This window comes from Centrocercus urophasianus, unplaced genomic scaffold (assembly GCF_019232065.1).
Source record: "Centrocercus urophasianus isolate 14NV4802_14NV808 unplaced genomic scaffold, USGS_Curo_1.0 seq_9, whole genome shotgun sequence".
Taxonomy (NCBI): Eukaryota; Metazoa; Chordata; class Aves; order Galliformes; family Phasianidae; genus Centrocercus; species Centrocercus urophasianus.
The window spans coordinates 28726049-28746526 of NW_024885532.1; the positions used below are offsets into that span (position 1 = coordinate 28726049).

General features: G+C 41.7%; 1 protein-coding gene across 1 annotated transcript in view; it reads right to left on the minus strand.

Moving 5' to 3' along the window:
* The window catches only part of KL (klotho), a 47400-nt gene extending 27886 nt beyond the window's left edge, over positions 1-19514 (minus strand). The window contains exons 1-3 of the mRNA XM_042839149.1: positions 19330-19514; positions 19083-19243; positions 18214-18695 (exon numbers count right to left, since the gene is read on the minus strand). Coding sequence (XP_042695083.1) covers positions 18214-18695; positions 19083-19243; positions 19330-19514 — 828 coding nt within the window. The remainder of the gene's footprint in view (positions 1-18213; positions 18696-19082; positions 19244-19329) is intronic.
* Between the last annotated feature and the right edge of the window lie 964 nt (positions 19515-20478).

The window sequence follows — 20478 nt, forward strand, 5'->3', positions numbered from 1 at the left end:
CTGACTTAAGAGCTACATGGGTATAGCAAAACCTCTCAGTAGATGTCCACGAAGACATCCATCAAAGCATTCTCAGAGCTACGTAGGTTTCTGCAAACTAGCAAAGTGTTACAGCCCCTCTTCTAGAGAGCAGACATCAGGCTTGAATAATGGGGGGTAGGAACAGCAAGAAACCCAATGACTGAACTGTTTTTAAACCCTGTCTGCTTTTTTTCAGCAGTACAAGCTCATGCAAGCAGCCAGATGTCTTACATAGACTCTGGGCTTGTTAGATAGAAAAGGAGATTAAGTGTATCCCTGTGCCTAATAAAATTATAATATGTAGCTGGTTAATTTCCAGCGATAGTGCCCATATCTCCTTTAGCAACAGAACATAGAGCCAATTAATTGGAGGACTCACTATCTACAAAACTCCATGGGCCAGAAGCTGATTAGCAGCTGGAGTACATGAGGTGTGCTCCTACAGAGCAGTTTGCAGATTACCTCCATCCTAAACCAATCCTGTAGCACTTCAGGCTATGAACTATATTGCAGCAAATGGAGACAATTAGGAGATTGATGGTGCACACACGATCCTGTGCAGAGCGTACTTAAACAGCTTAACTCTATAAAAGCAAGAAGTCTTTCATATTTCTCATCAAAATCCAACAGGAAAACAATCTGTCATTGTGAGTGACCTTGTGTGGTGTACAAGGTAGTGATAGAGTTGTACAGCATTTTTTTTTCCTAAAGAGAAAGATTTTCCTTAGCTACAGTCATGCCAACACAACCTCTAATGAGAATATCATACAAAGGGTATTGGGGAAAAAAAAGTAATACACATTTAGGAGAAGATAAACTGCATCAGTATGATGCTTTAGATATTCAAAAACTCACCGACTGCACAGCTTACATAAACTCTGGTTCAATCATGTTAACCAGCTGCCCAAACATCAATGGAAAGCAAGCTGCTGGTCTGAACCTGGGGCTTGAAACGCCAGGCATTTTGCAGAGATGAAGGGAGGAAGGCAGGATGGGAGGTAGAAAGGAAAGAAGGAAATAGAAGAAATTCTTGTTCCCTGCATAAACTGAATTTTGATTTTCACCGTAAGTTTTTTACACATGAATGTATGTTGTTACAGAAGAGTGAAAAAAGACTGAACTGTTTGCTCTGAGTTTCTTTTACTCTCCATGGAGGGAATCAAGAAATTTCAAGTTCCAATTTACCTTACCTTAATGTACGTGGCTAAAATTGGTCAGAAGTATCGTGCCCTAAAAGTCTTCCCAGAGCCTAAAGTGAGCATAAGGTAACTAACTCAGATGTAAATGCATGCAGCGTAACATCTAAAGTAAAGTGAGACAGTTATACCAGTTTTTTTAATTGGTTCTTTCCAATTTATAGGATATTGTTTAGCACACTTTAATTAAATACATTTAATATATATGTAAAGTAAGAGAAGTTTATTGCTACCCTGAGTGCTGTCTCCATAATCCCTCCTATGGGGATGATTCCACTGCAGGAGAGAAAAATGAAAGAGAAAGCAAAGTCCTGATTCTGAAAAGTCTTATTTACTGCAGAGCAGGGGTTAGTTCTGCTAAATCTGAGTCTCTCTAGGATTGTGCAGGATGGTGGTTAATCAGTTGCTGCATTTTCACTGTGGACCCAACAAAAGATTTCACATAAAAGTATAAAAAATTCTGAGGAAGGCACTGGAAAGGCTTTGTTAAATCAGGTAATATTGCAGAAGAATGTGATGAGTGGTATTATTGTGAAGGGATTCTGACTTCAGAGAATTTTCACTACAAAAAATACTTCGCTGGAAAGTCGTTACCACCTTTTGATCCCATGTCTACTACCTGACAGGGATTAGAAAAACAGGATTATAAATTTAAGAAGAACCTCAAGGGCACCACTTTGCTGCCATGGGCATATATATGATACAAACCCACTCATAACTTGATGCAGATTCACTCTGACATTGGCAAGGCATTTTGTTCTTTGTATTCCCCCCTGGAAGACTACTGCAGAGTCATATTTCACAAATGGTTACCAATTATTTTGCAATTTTGAGTTAAGTTTATTCATGTTCAGTCTAAACACTTTCGTTCTTATACCAGAACTATCCTTTGCCTTAGACAGTTATTTTCTTTCTTGTTTCTCCTGTTGATCTATTAATAGAAAGCAAGTATATCCTCTCCCAGTGTTCTTGTTCAGGTAAATAAGCCATGTTCCGGTAAGATAATTCCTCATCTCCGCTGGAAACATCATCTGATACAGACATTTCAACTGCTTTACTGAGATAAAGTTTATCTTCTTTTCTTTCTCTAGATAACCAATTATCACAGAGAGCTATCAGCTTGATTCTGATACCATAAGTTTGCAGTGTTTTGGGTCCATTGCACCTGTAGTTATCTATACCTAACTCCCATTCTCATTATCTTTCCTGTCTAAGCATCTCAGGGCTCAACATGATCATACTCCTTGACAGATCAGTCAAAAAACATTAATTGGTTTTGGAAGTATATTTATTTCCTCACTACTTGATGGCCATATATCTTACCCTGTCCTACTTTTCCTTATGCAAAGTAAAGAACCACATGATAAGGCTATTCAGTATCCATGAGATGTTGCAAGGAATACCATGGCCATTTGCTTGCTCCACTCTACAAGACTAAGGAGGCACTGCCTGGGGCAAACTGTATTGATGTCCATCAAATGCTTCCCTGTGTCAGAAGACTCAACTGGGGTCTCAGGAAAAACAGGGAGGAGCAGGAGATACAAGATTTCCTCACAGATCTGCACAAGGTAGGATATGCCTTAAACCTGTAAGGCCCAGACAAAACCAGCATATGATCACATAGCAGAGCACAAAGTACTTCAAGCCAATTTTTGAACTCTCCTCATTTGCCATCTATCCCTGGAAGCCCTTTAATCACTGGCATAGGCTGCCCAGGGAGGTGGTTGAGTCACCATCCCTAGATGTGTTTAAAAACCATTTGGATGTGGTGCTCAGGGACATGATTTAGGAGAGGGTTGGTAGAGTTAGGTTGTGGTTGGACTTGATGATCTTTAAGGTCTTTTCCAACCTGAGTGATTCGATGATTCTATGATTCTATTTCATCCCAATTCTCCTCACCTCTATTAACCCACATGTGATAGTCTGTCTACGAAAAACTGGATTTGAATTCCTCACTATGGATTGTTTATACCCCATACACAGAGTTGGGAGGTTTTTTTTGTTTTTGTTTTTTTTTGTCTTAGGATGAGATTCACCGTGCTCACTTCTCTCCAATACCTGTAAAAAGACCCATAGATCTGGGTCTTACAGTCTGCTGAATATGTCTAAAGTTAGCTCTAAAATTATCTCAAGTTATTAGCTCCCCTGCGTCAGTTCCACAGCCTGCAAGAGACAGCTGCTTATCTGGCTATCGCCAGCTCTGACACAACACCATTGTATTACTCTCAGGTTCTTGATTCACCACTTGAAAGGATCCACCTCTACGTCAAAGTTTTGCAAGCAACCAAAGACAAGTTAGTCAGGGTCTTCATTTTCTAACTGCAGTGCAGAGCCAAAGGACATGAAGCTACACTCCCAGTCAGCCCAGTGGACAGCTGACTCAGAGCTGGAGAACAAGTCCTAGTCACACTTCCCTCTGGGATCACTGGGAATGCTGTCAAGCCACATAAAGGGAAATATCTTTACACTAGACCACTTTTTATAATGGCTATTGAAAGGCCAAGTCTTGAAAAGCCAAGCAGATGCCAAACTATGTCTCGGAGCTGATGGAAACACTGCCTGGAAGACGGCATGGTGATGCTGGTAAATTGCAGGGCAGGATCTGTTTTCCATGCTATGGCCTCTCTCAATCCAGCAAAACACCCTGCTGCTGACAGCTGTAATTCAGGGTAGATGTGAACCTCAGGTAGTTTAACATTATGTTTTCAGACACTGGATAAGTATAATTTGCAACTGATAAACTTTGCAGGTTGAAGATTATCTCAGCTGTACCCAGTGCCAACAAATTACCTTTATGATATACACAAAAGCAAATGCGAGGACACTGCCAGCTCTAATCTCCATCCATCTCTCCTATTAGCACCATGATGCTCATCAAGAGCTGGCAGCCAATTGACAGGTGAAACATCATTTCTGCACTGTCTGTGTCCACCCTTGACTAGGCACACTGTTCTTCCCATACTGCCCTCCTGCATCCTCCGTCTGGAGGAGATAAACTGATAAAAAAACCTGCTAGAACATCTCACAGACTGTTCTTCACTTAGCCCATCTACTTCACAGTCAGCAAAAAGAAGCCAGCCTTTTTTCAGCAAGAAAAGGCATTTAACCATGTCCAAATAACCACATCACACTACAGTTCCAATAATCCACGTTGCTGTTGTTTTTTTTTCATTTATATTGGCAGCGTCAATTCCAGCAGTGCAGAACTGCATTGGTTTCATTGGGCACATTCCAGGATGACACGCATTGTCTAATGTCCTCAACCCTAGATATTTTGGTCTTTAAACATTGTGAGACAAAAAACTGAGGGTTTGGGCTGGTTTAGGGTTTAGGGTTTCCCAAATCTATACACGATCACTGCAAAAAACAATAGTGAATGATTCAGTAGCAAGGTCAGTAATTAATCTTACCAGAGATATAACATAGGGGCCAAAAAAGTAATGTTTTTTTCATACCTGTGGAAGAGAATCACTGCAGTGGGACAGGCTGTCCAACCCATCTCATATCTGCTGAAGAAGATCCAGAATAAGATAATCCACAGAAAAATGTGAAAGCGCCCCAGATAAATGTGGGATATTCCACCTTCAAGCATCATACTGATTTCTAAGTGGGATCAGTTTAAATTTTAAAAGATGAGATATAATTTTTCTTTCTTCTTTTTTCTTTTTTCAAATGAATAATCATTTTAAGTTTTTATCTGCATTCGTTACTAAATCCTGGTTTTTAACTTTGCCTGATTTTTGGTCCGAGTCACCTCTTTCATCAGTGAGCTCCACCAGATTGGCCATAACAAATCATTTTCTTATCTTAGTTTTCAATTATTATCTTCTTCATTTATTGATTGTTCCTGAGAACATACATAAGATATGAGTCCCTCAACTGTCTCTAAGCAAACACAAATTTCGAGTTGTGTTCAGTTTCTTCCCAGCCCACAACTGAAACCTCTCATGGTCTTTAGCTATAAAGTCTTATTCTTGTTATCTACTGTCAAAAAATTGTATAACTTTATAAGTTAGTCTTCTTTAAACATATATATTATTTAAACTGCAAAGTGCCATATTAATCTGTCCTATCTTTCTCCTCCCAGAGAGATGGCCATAAAGGCCATCATTCAGTGATTTATGGCAACAGGAAACACAGAAGTCATGTACAGAACACTTTGGCTGCAGAAAAGCCGAAGGCAGATTGGGGAGAAAACAGGGACACCAGACGGGGAGACCAGACACCTGAACAGGATATGGCACTTAAAAAACTGACACAACTCCTTTGCTTGAAATCAGAGTTGTTCTTCACATGTGTACTTTTAAATGGCCACTGCCACAAAAATAGTGGAACATCAGAAAAGCCTCTCAGAACACGAGATCTAGATCTCCTTAGTTCAACATTTCTTTTTTGTTTTTTTTTCCTCAGGCCTTCATGGTGATATCCTATCTCCTAACATATGGTAATTAATCTTTAAAAATACTGCCTGTTTTCCTTTCTAGTTGTTCTTAGCAGATTCAGAAATCCATGCTCTCAACTAAACTGTGTGTCTTCAATACAAGATCATCCTTCTTTCTTTAAGTATAGATGAGTAGGTGTTCAGTCCAAGAACAGTAAGCATCTAAGGAAGAGCAGATTATACTGAGCAATACCCAAAAGATCTGCAGTCTTGCAAAATAAGGATGGGACTCCAGCTACTTCCTGAGAGGAAAAACAGTAAGGAAATACTGAAGGGAAGATAATCCTCTGTGCTGGGAACAAGGAGACACAAAAATAACCAATGATGAGGAGAATTAAGCTGTCATGGGGAATAGGTTTGAGAAGAGGAATTATATATGTCAGATAGGACAAAGCAATAAGGATAAGCAGACAATTTTACTATGAATGGGAGAAGCCAACATGTGGACAAATACCAGAAAAAAAATGAAAACTGATATTTATTTAGCATATTTTTATGCTCTGCCCAACTTACTGAATTTGGCAAAATGACAGAGCTCAGTTTTGATGTCTTTCAAGAACCAATTTCTTTTGATTATTACTAGAGGTAGTCAGGTAGTGTCAGTACCATATCAGGACAGATTCCAACATCTAGTATAAAACCCTCCTGCAAAATGAGCCAAATAAAAATGCTTTGCTATTCATGATAAAACAAGATATGTTGTGTTTTATTGTACTGAGTACAGGAAAACCACTAAAACCTTTCTAACTATAAAATAGAAATACTGCAGAAAAGTCTCATTCCAAATGAGGAAGGCTGTCTCCTGCAATATATCTTGGCCTATGAGTTTTTTCTCCGATTCTCCCATAAGATTGCAGCAGCCAGTAAGATGTCTGAAATTGTTTTATTACACAATCTGTGATGTAACAAGTAAAAATGAGCCTGCCTGGCAGCTTTTCGGGCAGCTGTCATTGCTACTGTTTCTGTCTTATGTCCAACGTCAACATTAGTGTCACAGGAAGTCATGTTCTCTAATAGTTAATTTTGGTGAATTTCTCTATAGATTTGACATACGAATTGACTTGCTTTTCCCTGCATGCCTCCCAGTATGACCTTTTCTGCCACATGCTGAAAAATCTTAGGCATTTCTGCATGGTCTAAGGGTCTCAATCCCCTATGAATATGAAATGCAAGCACTTCACAAGTCTTTTTCCAGACTCCCCAGGTCCTTTCCCACACTGGGAACATGATGAACAGGCTGGAATGGAGCAACCTGATCTAGAGGGAGGTGTCCAACCCTGCAGAAGGGCTGGAACTAGAAGATTCTAAAAGTCCCTTCCAACCCAAACCACTCTGCTATTCTATGGTTCTACGATACAATGTGTATTTGACCCTTTTCAGTTCCTCTCTAACTTTGTAGTTCACACTTGCATACTGATTTCATCCCTAAAATTATCCCCCCTCAAGAAGTACTCCCTCAAAATGAACAGTCTATCAGCAAAAAATTGGATCACCAAGTTTAGTATTACAGCAAGCTTCCAAACCCAGATACTACTCAGTAGCATTCACTGTTCAACTTCTTTCCCATGTTCATCGGATTGTGAGCCACAAAACAAACCCAGAAGCTTTTCAACGCAAGAAAAACCACCCAGGTTCTCCAAATGTCACAAGGGGCCATAGGAATAAAACTGGAGAGAACAAAGATGTCATCAACTCCTAAGGCCTTGCAACAGAAGGGAAGTTATTTAGAGAAAATTCCCAGTTGAACCTGTGAACCTTCCATGTTGCTGAGAGAGGGGAAGAATGAGGTGACACAAGAACCATCACTGTTCCTTGACAATACAACTTGGGGGAAATTCTTTCCTGACTGCCAGGCCAGAATACCCAAAATCAGATCCCACAAGACAGTACCTTTACAGTGCTGCTCCTATTACCATTTCACCAACAACCAATTTTGAGATGGTGTCCATATCATTACTCTAATCTGTGCTATGGAAAAATACCATTTCTGAGCTGCTCTGTGCTACAGTTTGCCAGTTCTAATATCCAGACTCTGAGAATGACCGTGCCAATTTCCTGCTGCTTTTATTGGAATTCTCCCCTCTTTTAAGCAGCCATTTTCAATATTGCTTTCCTATTTGCCAGAAACAGGGTGAGGGAGTGGGAAAAATAACTGAGTAATTACTGTTTCACACAAAAGTGGCACAAGCAGCTCATCTATGAATATAAGACATGAGGAAACAGCTACGGTGCAAGAATTTTGCCCTGACAGTTCTGAGACTGTTTTACTTATTTCATCAAAGAATAAAAGCCATCAGATTGCAGCTTCAAGAAGTCAGTCATACTGCAGTAGCTTATATAGCAATTTCACAAGGGTAAACTGACCCAATTTGAAGCCATGGGCACTCATCCAGTGAGGGAATACAGAAATCAGTGGATGAAATGACTGACTGACTCACTGTATTAAAAGAAAAACTTTTGATAACACATCAAAATTGGAAAACAAGAATTTCCATGGCAAAGTAAAAATAACATGATGACCTTTTATTTCCCCTAGTTCTCAGCTTCTTTGGGAAATGACATATCTCTCTCAGATACTTTAACTGGAATGAATCAGCAAATTCCACTTGCACAAGTTTTAGATCCTTCTGACTTGCTCTAACTGAATTACATTGCTTTCTGAAAACAGGAGGTATCAGCAATCTGAAGGAAGGCAAGCTGGCCTGATGGAAGGCACTAATGACAGGTAACAGTAAGGAAGAAAAAGGACTTTTTGACTGTACCAAGCATATCATAAGGAAGCAAAGCTACCATTGGACCATATTCCAGCAGCATTATTCCTTGCTCTGTTTGTCCCAACCGTCCCTTCACATTCAAAACAAAAGGTATTTTCATGGCTGGAAGGGGAATTGGATTTAAAAAAACTGAGTTCTAGAGCTCTTTCAGTGCATTCCCAAAATCCTACATTTGGCATGGCTGAGGTGATACATGAGTACAAGAATACACATATTCTTCAAGGAATACATCTGTTCAAGTAGTTAATTTACTTATCTGCTTGGAAGTGACAGGATTCTCAAAAGACGTTAAAGGAAAATTCATTTCTCAATGATTTTCCTTAAGCTACTTTGAAAAGCTCTGCCTTAACACAGCAGCTCTCCTTCCTTTTTCTGGCTGCTCAGTGCTCCCCACCTCCCAGTGCTGGTGGCAAGGGGAGGACAGCAAGTGGAACACCAGAAGCCAAGACAGGATCTTGGATTGAAGTTCCATCGCTGTGAAGCATGATGTGTGACTTCATGAAACTACCAGCCAGCTTCCCCAGAAAAGCTCCTATGAGATTTACAAATAAAAATGAACCAGCAAATGCCTTACCTCTGGGGGACTCATTTCACATCAAGTTTAATTTTTAGTGCCAAATATGCACACAAAAATGCAGTAATTTCTCTTAAGTCCATCCCCCTGCATTCCAACTCAGCACTCGTCAGATTTCCCCGGCTCTTCATTCATTGTCCATTTCCTAGGGGATTCCCTTTCCTATCACTGTCTGCTTTTGTTAAGGCTCTTTCTGGCTGGGTTGTGCCCCCTCGTGGGATGTATAAGTGGTTATGGTGTTCTGCTCTGGTGGCCTTTCACTCAGATTACCAACCTGAGCTGTTCAAACACAGCTTGTTCCCAAGTTGACATTATTCTACAACAGGAACAGAAAGTAAGAATGAAGTAAGGGTTACAATTAAGCCATCATAAGCCAGCTAAAGTTTCATTTCAAACCTGAGGTCAGAATTATTGGATAGCCTTTTAAGTAAGGTTGCATTACTTACACAATATAAAACAGAAGAATAACCACCCAGTCTGACAATGCAACATATTCCTGATCTACTTTCTTAAAAGAAAATAGATGATGCATAACTCTATCATTTCCATATATATTTTGTAAAGGAAACAAAGTTAGAATAATTAATCAATAACTACAGTCGTCACATGCCTGCAGCAAAAATTATTTCTTAAAATGCTGAAAGTCAAATGAACAAATTCAGTAAACTTTGCCCTCAGCTCTGGAAAACAACTGACCCGGTAGAGCTGTTGCATATTCAAAAGGACAAGGAAAAAGCTGACTGAGGAAAAGGCACTGGAAAATCTCAGTGAGCTCTTATCAGAGCGTGTGAACAACAGCCCCAAGCCTGTCCCCTCTTCCCACCCAACTATTTGCTGTCTTTCCTAGAAATATAATCAAAGCAAACAGATGTTGCTGTCTTCCCAACCGTAAAGCAAATAGCTTGTAAACTTGCACGGCAAGACATAATCCCAGCGGGACATACATATTCTAGCCTTTAGTAAGGGCACTAAACTGATTAACCTACAAGAGGGTTACTGGGTTGACTTTTGGACTCACAAAATAACAAGGCTTTTCCACAGCATAATCTCTCCTGACCAATTTTAAATGACTCAGCTGTCTTCAGAGGTGCAGTAAGCTGAGTAAAACAGAACTCAAAGCTCAGCTGTTACCATGACCTAAAGAGCAAGTATCAAAATGTGCAGACTGAAGTGACAGCCCACTGGAAATGTGCATGGCTAGCCCTTTTGCTCAAAATCCTGTTGCAGGGTGCCCTGCAGCAATCCCAGCCTTTCAGCATCCCAGGCTGGCTGGATCCTGAGATGTGCACAAGCCCCCGTGCTTCCCATCACACAGAAGCAGCAGAGCCCATCTGCCCATCCACAGTCCAGTTCCCTCAGTTCCTATACCAGCTGTTTTAAACAGCATCTGCAAAGATTTTGGTAACTGGGGGAATTTGGAATATCTTTTTGTTCAGAATCCAAACAAAACTAAATTTTAAACTTTTGTAGTTTTCCATGACAGTGAACACTATTTTCTTCCCAGACTAAACATATATACAAAGTAAGCAACACAAATATGCTTAAATCTGGCCAAACTCAGAGACTCTTCAGTGCTTTGTTTTACTTACCCCAGTATGTGACTAGAAGGACCTCCTCTGCCAAATCTCCAGGGCAATATACCACAAATGGTAGAAGGCCAAGGTTTTTGTGCTCTCAGAATAGTACTGAAGCTGTTACAGCAAGCCAGAAGTTGCTATCATCAATATCTTAAACAAACTATATTCACTGTTGATACACATCGTATTACAATTTTTCTTCCACTGAGTTTCATTTGCAGAGTTTAAATTGTGTCATGTATCACTCTGCTATGAATTTGCAAGCAAAGAAATATATGAATATACAATACAGGTTTACAAGTCACCTCCACTGCCAAGAAATGCATCAGAAGTGTCATTTCTGAAACTGTTCTACCATTAACACTGAAGAGCCATTACAGACACAAAAACCTTCAACACCTGCTCAGTGTTCTCCACGGGCTACCAATGTCTTTTATTAGATAATCTCATTTTATTGGTGTGGAATATTTATCCCTTTAACTCTACAGTTTCTTCCTCTCCTTGATATTTATTATACCTAGAAGTATTTAGAGAGAACACTGGTGTGAATATAGTTCTTGTACATCCTTGATATCATTTGTTTCCTACTCACCCCACTTTTCTGAAAGCTCCAGTCCCTGGCTATGGAAAATGCATATCTTTCCTCTTGTGCTTAGCCATTTACTCCTCTTTCTTGACAACCCACCTTCTGCTTACACTGGCACATTCTCTTTCAAGTGCAAATTCAGTGCTGTTTCTCTTCCATAAGCTAGACTTTTCTTTCATGTTTATATTCATGGCCATATTCCATGGGTCACCTTCTCACTCGGATATCTGTCCAATATTTATTTCAGTAATTTTCAAAATACTCTGATATATTTTCTACAACCTTATTATCCTGGTTTTGGCTGAGATAGAGCTAATCTTCTTCATAGTGGCTGGTATGATGCCCTGTTTTAGATTTAGGATGAGAGCAGTGTTGCTAACACACTGATATATTAGTTGTAGAGCAGTGCATACACACAGTCAAAGACTTTTCAACTCTTCACACTGCTCTGCCAGCAAGGAGCTGGGGAGGCACAAGGAGCTGAGAGGGGATGAAACCAAGATCTGATGTTGCTTATTGAGTGACTGGGCATCTGCAAGTGGTGACAACTACCTTAATCACCAACGCAGCATCTCCAAATCACTGCATGCTGCATTGCTTTCAATTTTTTGTCCTTATGGCTGCTGCTTGAAAATGGAAGATGTATTCACTGCCTATATACATGTCTACTTGAAAAAATAGTAGAAGATGAGGGATACAAATATTTTGTTTCTCAGAGTAGACAAGGGAGATGCTGTTACTCAAAAAAAGAGTTAATAAATGTGAGGAATCACGCTAAGGTAATTGCCCAACTGTATTTACCAAAGCAAGAGAGATCAGAATTTGACCCTCCAGAAGACGGGCATGTGATGAGTGAAGCAGGTTTCTAATGCCAGAAAACATTTTATCCTCACAGGAGAAGTCATTTGAACCAGAAAGGACAGTTTCACCAGCTAACAGTTGCTGAATAGACGCTTCTTTTACTTGACCCATCATAGGGACAGCAATAGGAGCTTCTTGCCTTCGGTCAGAACAAAAAGGTGGGGGACTAAAAAACAGCCAGCTCTCTCAAATCAAAACACACATCTAATTCTGCAAAAAAATGAGGGTGGGCTTTATTTTTCAGGTCCCAATAATATCCCAAAGTATGTGTGGGAAGCGTGTTCATCAACTAACTACCTTCAGTACTGGAAACCTTTCATAGAAGATGAAGTGGAAAATGGAGAAGTTTGCCATACAAAGGAACAGATGGTGACAGGAGTCCTGCCATACACTTCAGATCCCTCAAAACTATAAGAAATCTCTTCTAACTGAGGAAAGAAGTTAAAAAGAAAATACCAAGAATGTATTGATTTTCTGTGGCCTTATTAATGGGAAATAAAGAGTATCAAGGGGCGGACAGCTTTACACTCATGTACCCAATAAAACTGCGCGAGATGTGATATTTCTTTTTGCCTATCTAAGTGCCCTTTTCTATATTAAGCTGTTGTTAATCAGTACTCATTATCTTTCTGGCACAGAGCAGAGCCCTGCCCAATATGTTAAGCAAAAACTTTGATCTTAAATGAAAAGCATGGTATTTAAAAAGGAAGCATACTAAATTACCTTGGATAGGAACCAGAAATATCACCTTGGTATCTCCAGCAACTGCTGTTGTAACAATTAATGCTCAGGCACATGGCACTTAAAATGAGATGTAAAGACACAGATTTGGGGTTGTCTGTAGAATTAAATACAAAGATTCACAGCTTTTCTAGGTCCTGTGTGTTGAGTGTTAAGAACATTTTCTTTAGTTTCTAAAAAAGCTTTTTATGTTACAGAATGTATACACCTGAGGGAGTCCACTTTTACTTTTCCTTCTCCAAGTAGTCCTGATATTTCTATAATTAAGCATCAAGGCACTCTTCAAAGATAACAAACCAGTTTTTATTACAGTAGAATCACACAGAATCACAGAATCACCCGGGTTGGAAGGGACCTCAAGGATCATGTAGTTCCAACCCCCCTGCCTAGCAGGGCCACCAAACACACACATTTAGATCAGGTTGCCCAGGACCCCATCCAACCTGGCCTTGAACACATCCAAGGACGGGGCATCCACAACCTCCCTGGGCAGCCCGTTCCAGGGCCTAACCACTCTCCTTGTAAAGAACTTCCCCCTAACATACAACCTAAATCTTCCCTCCCTCAACTTGGATCCATAAGAATATTTTAAAACAACATTCCTTTAGCAAATGCATGTGTTTTCAGGTAGAAATGACAAGAGGAAAGTTATATACTCTATCTTTGGAGGTAATTCTAATAACACAAGCATCGGTGAAAGACCAAACTCCTGTTTACCACATTTGAAAACGAAACTCAATTTATTTTTTTTCTTTTGGTGACTAAAGCTTCAGGAAGGTACGTCAACTTTCAGCTGTTGATATAATTTGCAAACACAGCATAAACATTCCTAGCCACTTGCACAGAAAACTGCATTTGAATTTGCTGCATGGTTTGACTGTAGTTGTTTGTCATCTCTGGCATTTGAAAACTACTTAATTCAAATGCTTGGTGATTAGCATAATCATTACTGCAGTAAATTATTTACAACTATATATACACTACCCAGTTGGAAAAAAGACTGAAATTCAGAACTGGAAATAGAACCAATCTGGTTTTTCTTCTTTGAATTAAGTCTTAATGACAGTAAGGACAGGGAAAAAAATACTATTGCTTCGAATCATTTTTTCTTTTTTCTAAGAAAAAAACACAACTAGATGTTCTTTCACAACTACAATGAGCTGTGTTGCTTTCAGGAAAATCCAAAGTAATTCCACTTGCACTGAGTGAAAGTTTGATGGCTGTTTGAATGCTGAAAGAAACAACATGCAGCAAGAAAAAACCATTCTCCTGTGCTGCAATTATTGACACCTTATTAGGTTTAGAACTGAAGGTCAACTAAAGTGTACTTACCTTTTGTTTTGGAAGGGAAGGAAAATCAGTACTCTGTTGCTATGTGACTGGTTTCCAAGCAGCAGTTCCACTCACTTCTTTGGGGAAACAAAGTGTTCTTCTGTTTCTGCAAATGCTGTTTGTATTGAGTAAATCCAAGTGCGTCCAACTCAGACAATATGGTGTGAACTAGTAATGAAAAAATGCATTTGCAAAAAAACAGAACGTAATACAATGACCTCTATCAACAAGAGGTGCATCAGATACACGACAGATCGCTGGCATGACATTTTTGGGCTGTTGACTCAAAGAGAATGCCAACCTTTATAACCTGTACTTGATCCACCCAATTTATTCTGTGAATAAATGTGCATTGCTTCCTCTGTTTTTTAGCAGGTTTGAAGTGCGTGTCAAAAGCTACGCAAGTGTCAATGGAAATACTATCAAAGGGAGACATTTTCAACAAATAATGATTGACATCCCTGAACAAACAACTATGGACACATCCTTAAACTGTTTTTTTTAGATAGATGTTTTTAAATGATTATTATTTAGTCTTCATGAAAAGTGCCTCCTATTCTGTCCATTCAGAGTCTGATATGTTGCTGTAGTGGAAAAATGAAAGATAATTAACAAGTGCAGGACAACAGGACAAAATCCATTCAAGCCAAACTTAAACAACATTAATCAGATTGAACTTCATCACACTGTTTTCAGCAACCCTGAACTGAACAACCTGAATTGAATCACAGCCTTATTTGATTATTTATTCAGATAATAAATAACTCATTCAAAAAGAGAGAGCCCAAAATCCACATTCATATACGTTGAATTTTCAAGAATGTAAAGGAAATTATTTAGTCTTTTAATTAGTGTCCTGTAAAATAAATTAGTAGACTTCACCTTTCACTGGCTATTAAGCTTTCTACTCCTGAGGGTCTTCAGTTTGAATAAATGCAGAAAGAAGACATTTAAAGCTGTTTAAATATTATAATTAAGGAAAAAAATGCCATGTTAAGAGTCCGTCAGCTCATTTGCTGAGAACCAAAAGTTTGTGAGGATATGTTTTATCTTTTAAAAGACAAAAATTCTGCAGGCTTAATTTCACTGGAAGAAAAGAGACAAGAACACCACAGAGAAGGAAAACGAATTAGGAAGAAGACTGGGACTGGATGATTCAGATAATGTAAGACAAAAGCTCCAGAAGTTTGGATTCCTGAAAGGGTATTTTTGTGTGGGATGACACAACCTCATCTTTACTGATGAGGCTGTAAGAACTGGATCTCCCAGTAGCACGGTGCACACCCTACAAGCTATGTGATGAAGAAATAGGCCAGTAACTACTGCTCTTATACAAACCAAGGCTGCATCAGCTCCTGAGAATAACTGACCAAAGTCACCTACAAAACTATACACTGTCCTGCATCCATTAAAAACCATATTCAAATTGTAAAGTCAGTCATGCAACAATTATGTAAGAGGAAAATTTAATTTGCACATGGAAATGTAATTCAAGACTTTTACCACGTGTGGTATCATTTTGTCAATTATTACAAGACAGATAGCAGGCTGAGTAGTCAAAGAAGCAACGTTCTCAGCTTCCTATCTCATTGCTTGCATGGTTGAAAGGTCTATTATGAATAAGCTTGGGTAATGTAGAAAGCAGAAAGAGGACTGCAGTGCCAGAACTGGTAACTTTTCTGTCCTTAAGAATCTCTCTCTGCCTCTGCTGAAGCCTCCAACCTGGAGGAGTCACGGATGGGAGCTCCTCTCCATGAGCATCACATCCCCTTCTTTCTCTAGGAATGATCTGAGATTTTGGGTTCATATATGTAGAAGAGCTGAAAACATAACTTACCAATAATAAAAAAACAACAATCACATAGCAGAAAAAGGACACTAACAATCACTGGACACTTTTGATCTTAATTGTATCTGTTTCAGTTCCTCATTTGTGAAACATGGAAAATACAATGATACCTTACTGCCTTATGCTGTTGCATAAAAAGAAATGTTCACCAATAGTGAACAAGCTGAATGATGGAGACTAGGAGAAAACCAATGCTGAGATTCTATTACTAAACCAAGTACTGGTAAGCTTTCCTGGTTCAATTGTACTTTCTACAGTGCTTCTACAAGCTTGTGCCTCTGTTTCTCCTTTGGTAAATAGCAAAGGCACTTTCCTTCTTCATAGCACTTTTATGAAAACAACCATATGCTTCAGGTTATGAAAGACTCCGATACTGCAATGATGTGGGATATCAATACTTAGCACAGACAGCACTATGGAAAAGCCAAGGACAGACATGGCATTTATTTGTCTGCTCTCCAAGGCCTGTATTAATTTGAGTCTGAAGCTACAAAGTGAACAATGGGTAGAGGGAAGAACTACACAGAATATGAACAGCCTCATTACCTGCTCATTTTGCACAGCACTTCAGAAAATAACAATAAAGTGACAGACAACATTAAAACTCTATCTCAGCAAGCCTACCACCCTTAAGTAATGATTCCAAGGTAATCTTCCTTTTGACAACCTGAGCGCTCACATTTGCAGCTAATGATTTCTGTCGCATGTCATCTGTAAGGAGAGAGACACAGAGCTTCAGCCCCTGAGGTTCTGCACCACAGGCACCAAGCAACAGCCCCTGCCCTTGTGTGGAGCCCCACTGCCTTCAGAGTAACTATGCAAAGCGTACCAAACAGCGCACTGACAGCTATGCAGTGACTCTCTGAACAGCACAAAAATGTGAGGTGATGCATCCTTGCTGCAAAACTTGTGGCTAATCCTGCAAGTACTGACGTTTAGGAATAGTTCTATTCATTTACTCAGTTCAGTGAACTGAACTATCACAGCACAAACTTGTCTAGGTGCACCCTAAAGGCTGTTGAGAGTGCAAAGGTTTCTGGACCAGCAATTTCAGTGCCACCTGATATCTTGCCCACATCCTCCCCACCTATCCTTTGTTTTAAAATATGTATACCTCTAAACAATGCAAAGGCAATGCAGGAAAGCAGCAAAAGGTTGAATAAGAAGTGTTGGATGTTTTCTTGAAGTTCTCATCTCATGCATGATACTCTACAACACAACTGCTGCAGGTAAGCCATGGTAAGCAGAAGAATGTAAACGTGCACTGAAGTATGACAGACCGTGCTTTGGGGGCCACATCACTCCTGCTAGACAGACAGGAGTCTAGCAGTCCTTTATCCTGCTGGTGAAAAGATTTGCACACAATTTTGCTTAATTCTCCTCAAGAATCCACAAACACTTCCAGTACAAATTACAGTTATATTATATACTCTGTATAAAAATTATTTATAGCAAAGTATTTATGCCACTGACTAAACCAGCTGATGAGTAGAAATTCTTTTTTTTCCCCAAAATTCTTTATATTGTCAGAAAAGCCTGTATTTTGTCAAGAGCATCCTTCAGTATGATATTTCAGCTACCTCTACTGTCTCCACTAACTCAGTAAGACTTTTTTAAATTAAATGTTCAAATTCTTTCCGTAGATGTGTTGAGTATCTCCACAGTAACTGCAAGCCAGTGCTGAACTGGCACAGCCGAATGTATCTCACCCATCCCCAATAGCACTTGCAAATGTTGGAGGGCAGAAGTAAATATTTCTGTGGCATACCGAGAACAATTCAACTCCATGTCATAGAATGGCTTGGGATGAAAGGGACCTCAAAGATCATCTAGTACCACCCCCCTGCCATGGGCAAGGCTGCTAACCCCTTGATCAAGCACTAGATCAGGTTGCCCAGGACCCCATTCAACCCAGCCTTGAACACCTTCAGGGATGGGGCATCCACAACCTATCTGCCACTTTATTTTGTCACTACCTTAAGATAACTGCAAATACAAAGCTCATATCTCCAGTTTATGAAGAGTATGTTTTTTACCTGCCTACCATCAAGGAGCAGTGGGCTCGTTCAGCCCGAGCCGTCATTCCAAACTGATTTAGTTTCCAATCCAGCTGCTGCCCAGCAAATTGATCCATACAATGGGGAAGGCTGTGGGCAGCCTTCCTGCTGACATAATCCATGGGCTGAGGAGCCACCACAGCTCCTCTGATGGGAGGAGAAAGCCCCTTCCCACCACCCACTTTAGGGCCACCCATCATTTACCTGCAGCAAGTGGTGCGCCGCGCGGTAGCCCAGGTGTGGGCCGCCCTGCACGCCGGGTGGCAGCCGCCCAGTGCCATATCCGTGCCAGGCCACCACATAAGGGTTGTCCATGGTCAACCAGTAGCGGACCTGTCCGCCCAAATGCCGGAAGCAGAGCTCGGCGTAGTCACGGAAGAGGTCAGGCAGGACAGGGCTGACCCAGCCACCGTAGGCATCCTGCAAGCCCTGTGGCAGGTCCCAGTGGTAGAGAGTGACAACAGGCTCTATGCCCAGCTCTCGCAGGCAGCTCAGGACTCGGCCATAGTGGGCCAGCCCAGCGGGATTGATGGGTGCTGTGCCGTTGGGCATCAGACGAGTCCAGGCCAGCGAGAAGCGATAGTGGGAGACCCCCAGGTGCCTCAGCCCCTCGATGTCACGGAAGATGTTGTTGTAGCTGTCGCTGGCCACATCTCCTCCCGTTGGACCCGGCAGGATGGACCCTGCTGGAGTAGTGGGTCGGTGGGTGAAGGTGTCCCAGACAGAAGCCCCTTTGCCGCCCTGTCGCCAGCCACCCTCAGTCTGATAGGCAGCGCTGCCCACGCCCCAGAGGAAGCCGTCGGGGAACGTGTCGTGGAGGAAGAGCTGGTCCTGCGGGTAGGGAAGGCGGGCGAAGCGGGCCCAGGTGCCCGCGCCCTGCCCCGGTGCCCCAAGTAGAGGCCGCCCGAGCACCAACAGCACCAACAGCACCCGCGGCAGCGGAGCCATGCTCCCGGCGGGGCTCCGCGACGGCAGTTTCCTCCTCCCGCCCCCCCCGCCGCCCCCTTTTATCCTCACTCCTCTACTTCCTCCCCGCCCCGGGGGCCTCGGTGGGCACGGCCATTAATAATTACCTCGGAGCTGCCGCCCGCATCCTTCCCGGCCGGCGAGGGAAGCGGAGCTGCTCCCGCTGGGAGTAGGGCTGCCTCGGGGGCGGGACCCGGGCTGAGACGGGGCGGGCGGCTGCGGGGCGCTGGAACCGAGCCGGCTGCCCTCTGCCCTTCGGAGTCGCCTCCTTCACCCAGGACCCTCGGAGCGAAGATCGCAGCTTGCGCGGCCCTGCAGCCCCCCGGGTCCCTGCGGGAAGCCAGGAGCCCGTACCTGGACGCGGTTTCGGAGCCGTCCTCCTCCCCTCCCTCTTTTTGCTGCTGCTCCGTTAGCCTCCCGTCTCTCAGGGGACCCAAACCGCTTTCCCTAGGAGTCCCCGAGAGCCCCGACGCCGCATTCTCCCACCCCTCGCCGTCAGGGGAACCGCGAAATTCCCGAGCCCCGAGGGGAGGGAGCATCTCTCAAGGGGAAAATGAGAGGAAATAAAGGTGCTGTGCTGATGGCTGCTGCCTTTATGCTTTTTTTTTTTTTTTTTTTTTTTTTCCATCACCTGTTGGTTTCTTCATGGCACTGTGTCAAGAGATATTGCCACTGTGATCACTTATAATAATAATTTAAGAGAGACTCGGTGACCATAGATCTGACATCCCCGGTAATTCATGGACCGGCACCCGGCAGCTGTATCACCTTTCTGGAGCTGGAGGCTGGTGTGTCTGGCTGCTTACTGAACACTGAACAATTTCCAATGAGAAATCCCTCGCAGGTCTTTATCCAGAGGAAATAAAACATGTACCTTTCATTCTGATTATTTCATTACACTTTTTAACTGTCCGTGTGGGTGCTAAGGAAAGATGTCATACTAAAGACAGGTCTCAGATTGCTGCTCATGTCTGCTTCAGACAACAAAACATGGGCAAGAACTTCCTCAACACATTGCAAAAACTCAGTACTTGGTTGTGTGAACTCTATCACAAGTTGGGACGCCTCAGAATAAAACACCAATTAGACAGGCCGTTAGAGAGATGTTCCCAAGAGATAAAGTTATTGCTTAACTAAAGAATGAAGGCATTAAGAGCATTTCATGTTATTTTTAGAAAATAGACGCCCTCGAGGTAAAATTACAGGTAATCACTAGAAATGAGCTGATGGATTGAAATGCCTCTTGCAAGTTGCTGAAGGTTTCCTCCAGCGCATAGGATGGGGTTTTTGCACCATTCAGGTCCAGGCAGTTTCTATTAATGGTGATTAACTTGTTCCCACTCTGGGCAGATAAAGATCTGGATGGGGGACCACTGTCAGCCCTTCCTAAAGGAAGGAAGATTGTGATGTGGGAGCAGGCAAGTGGCGGGCTGGGCATCAGCTGCTATGAGTTTGCTACAGTCTGACAAGCTACTAATGTTTGATTACAGGCTAAGTGATAAG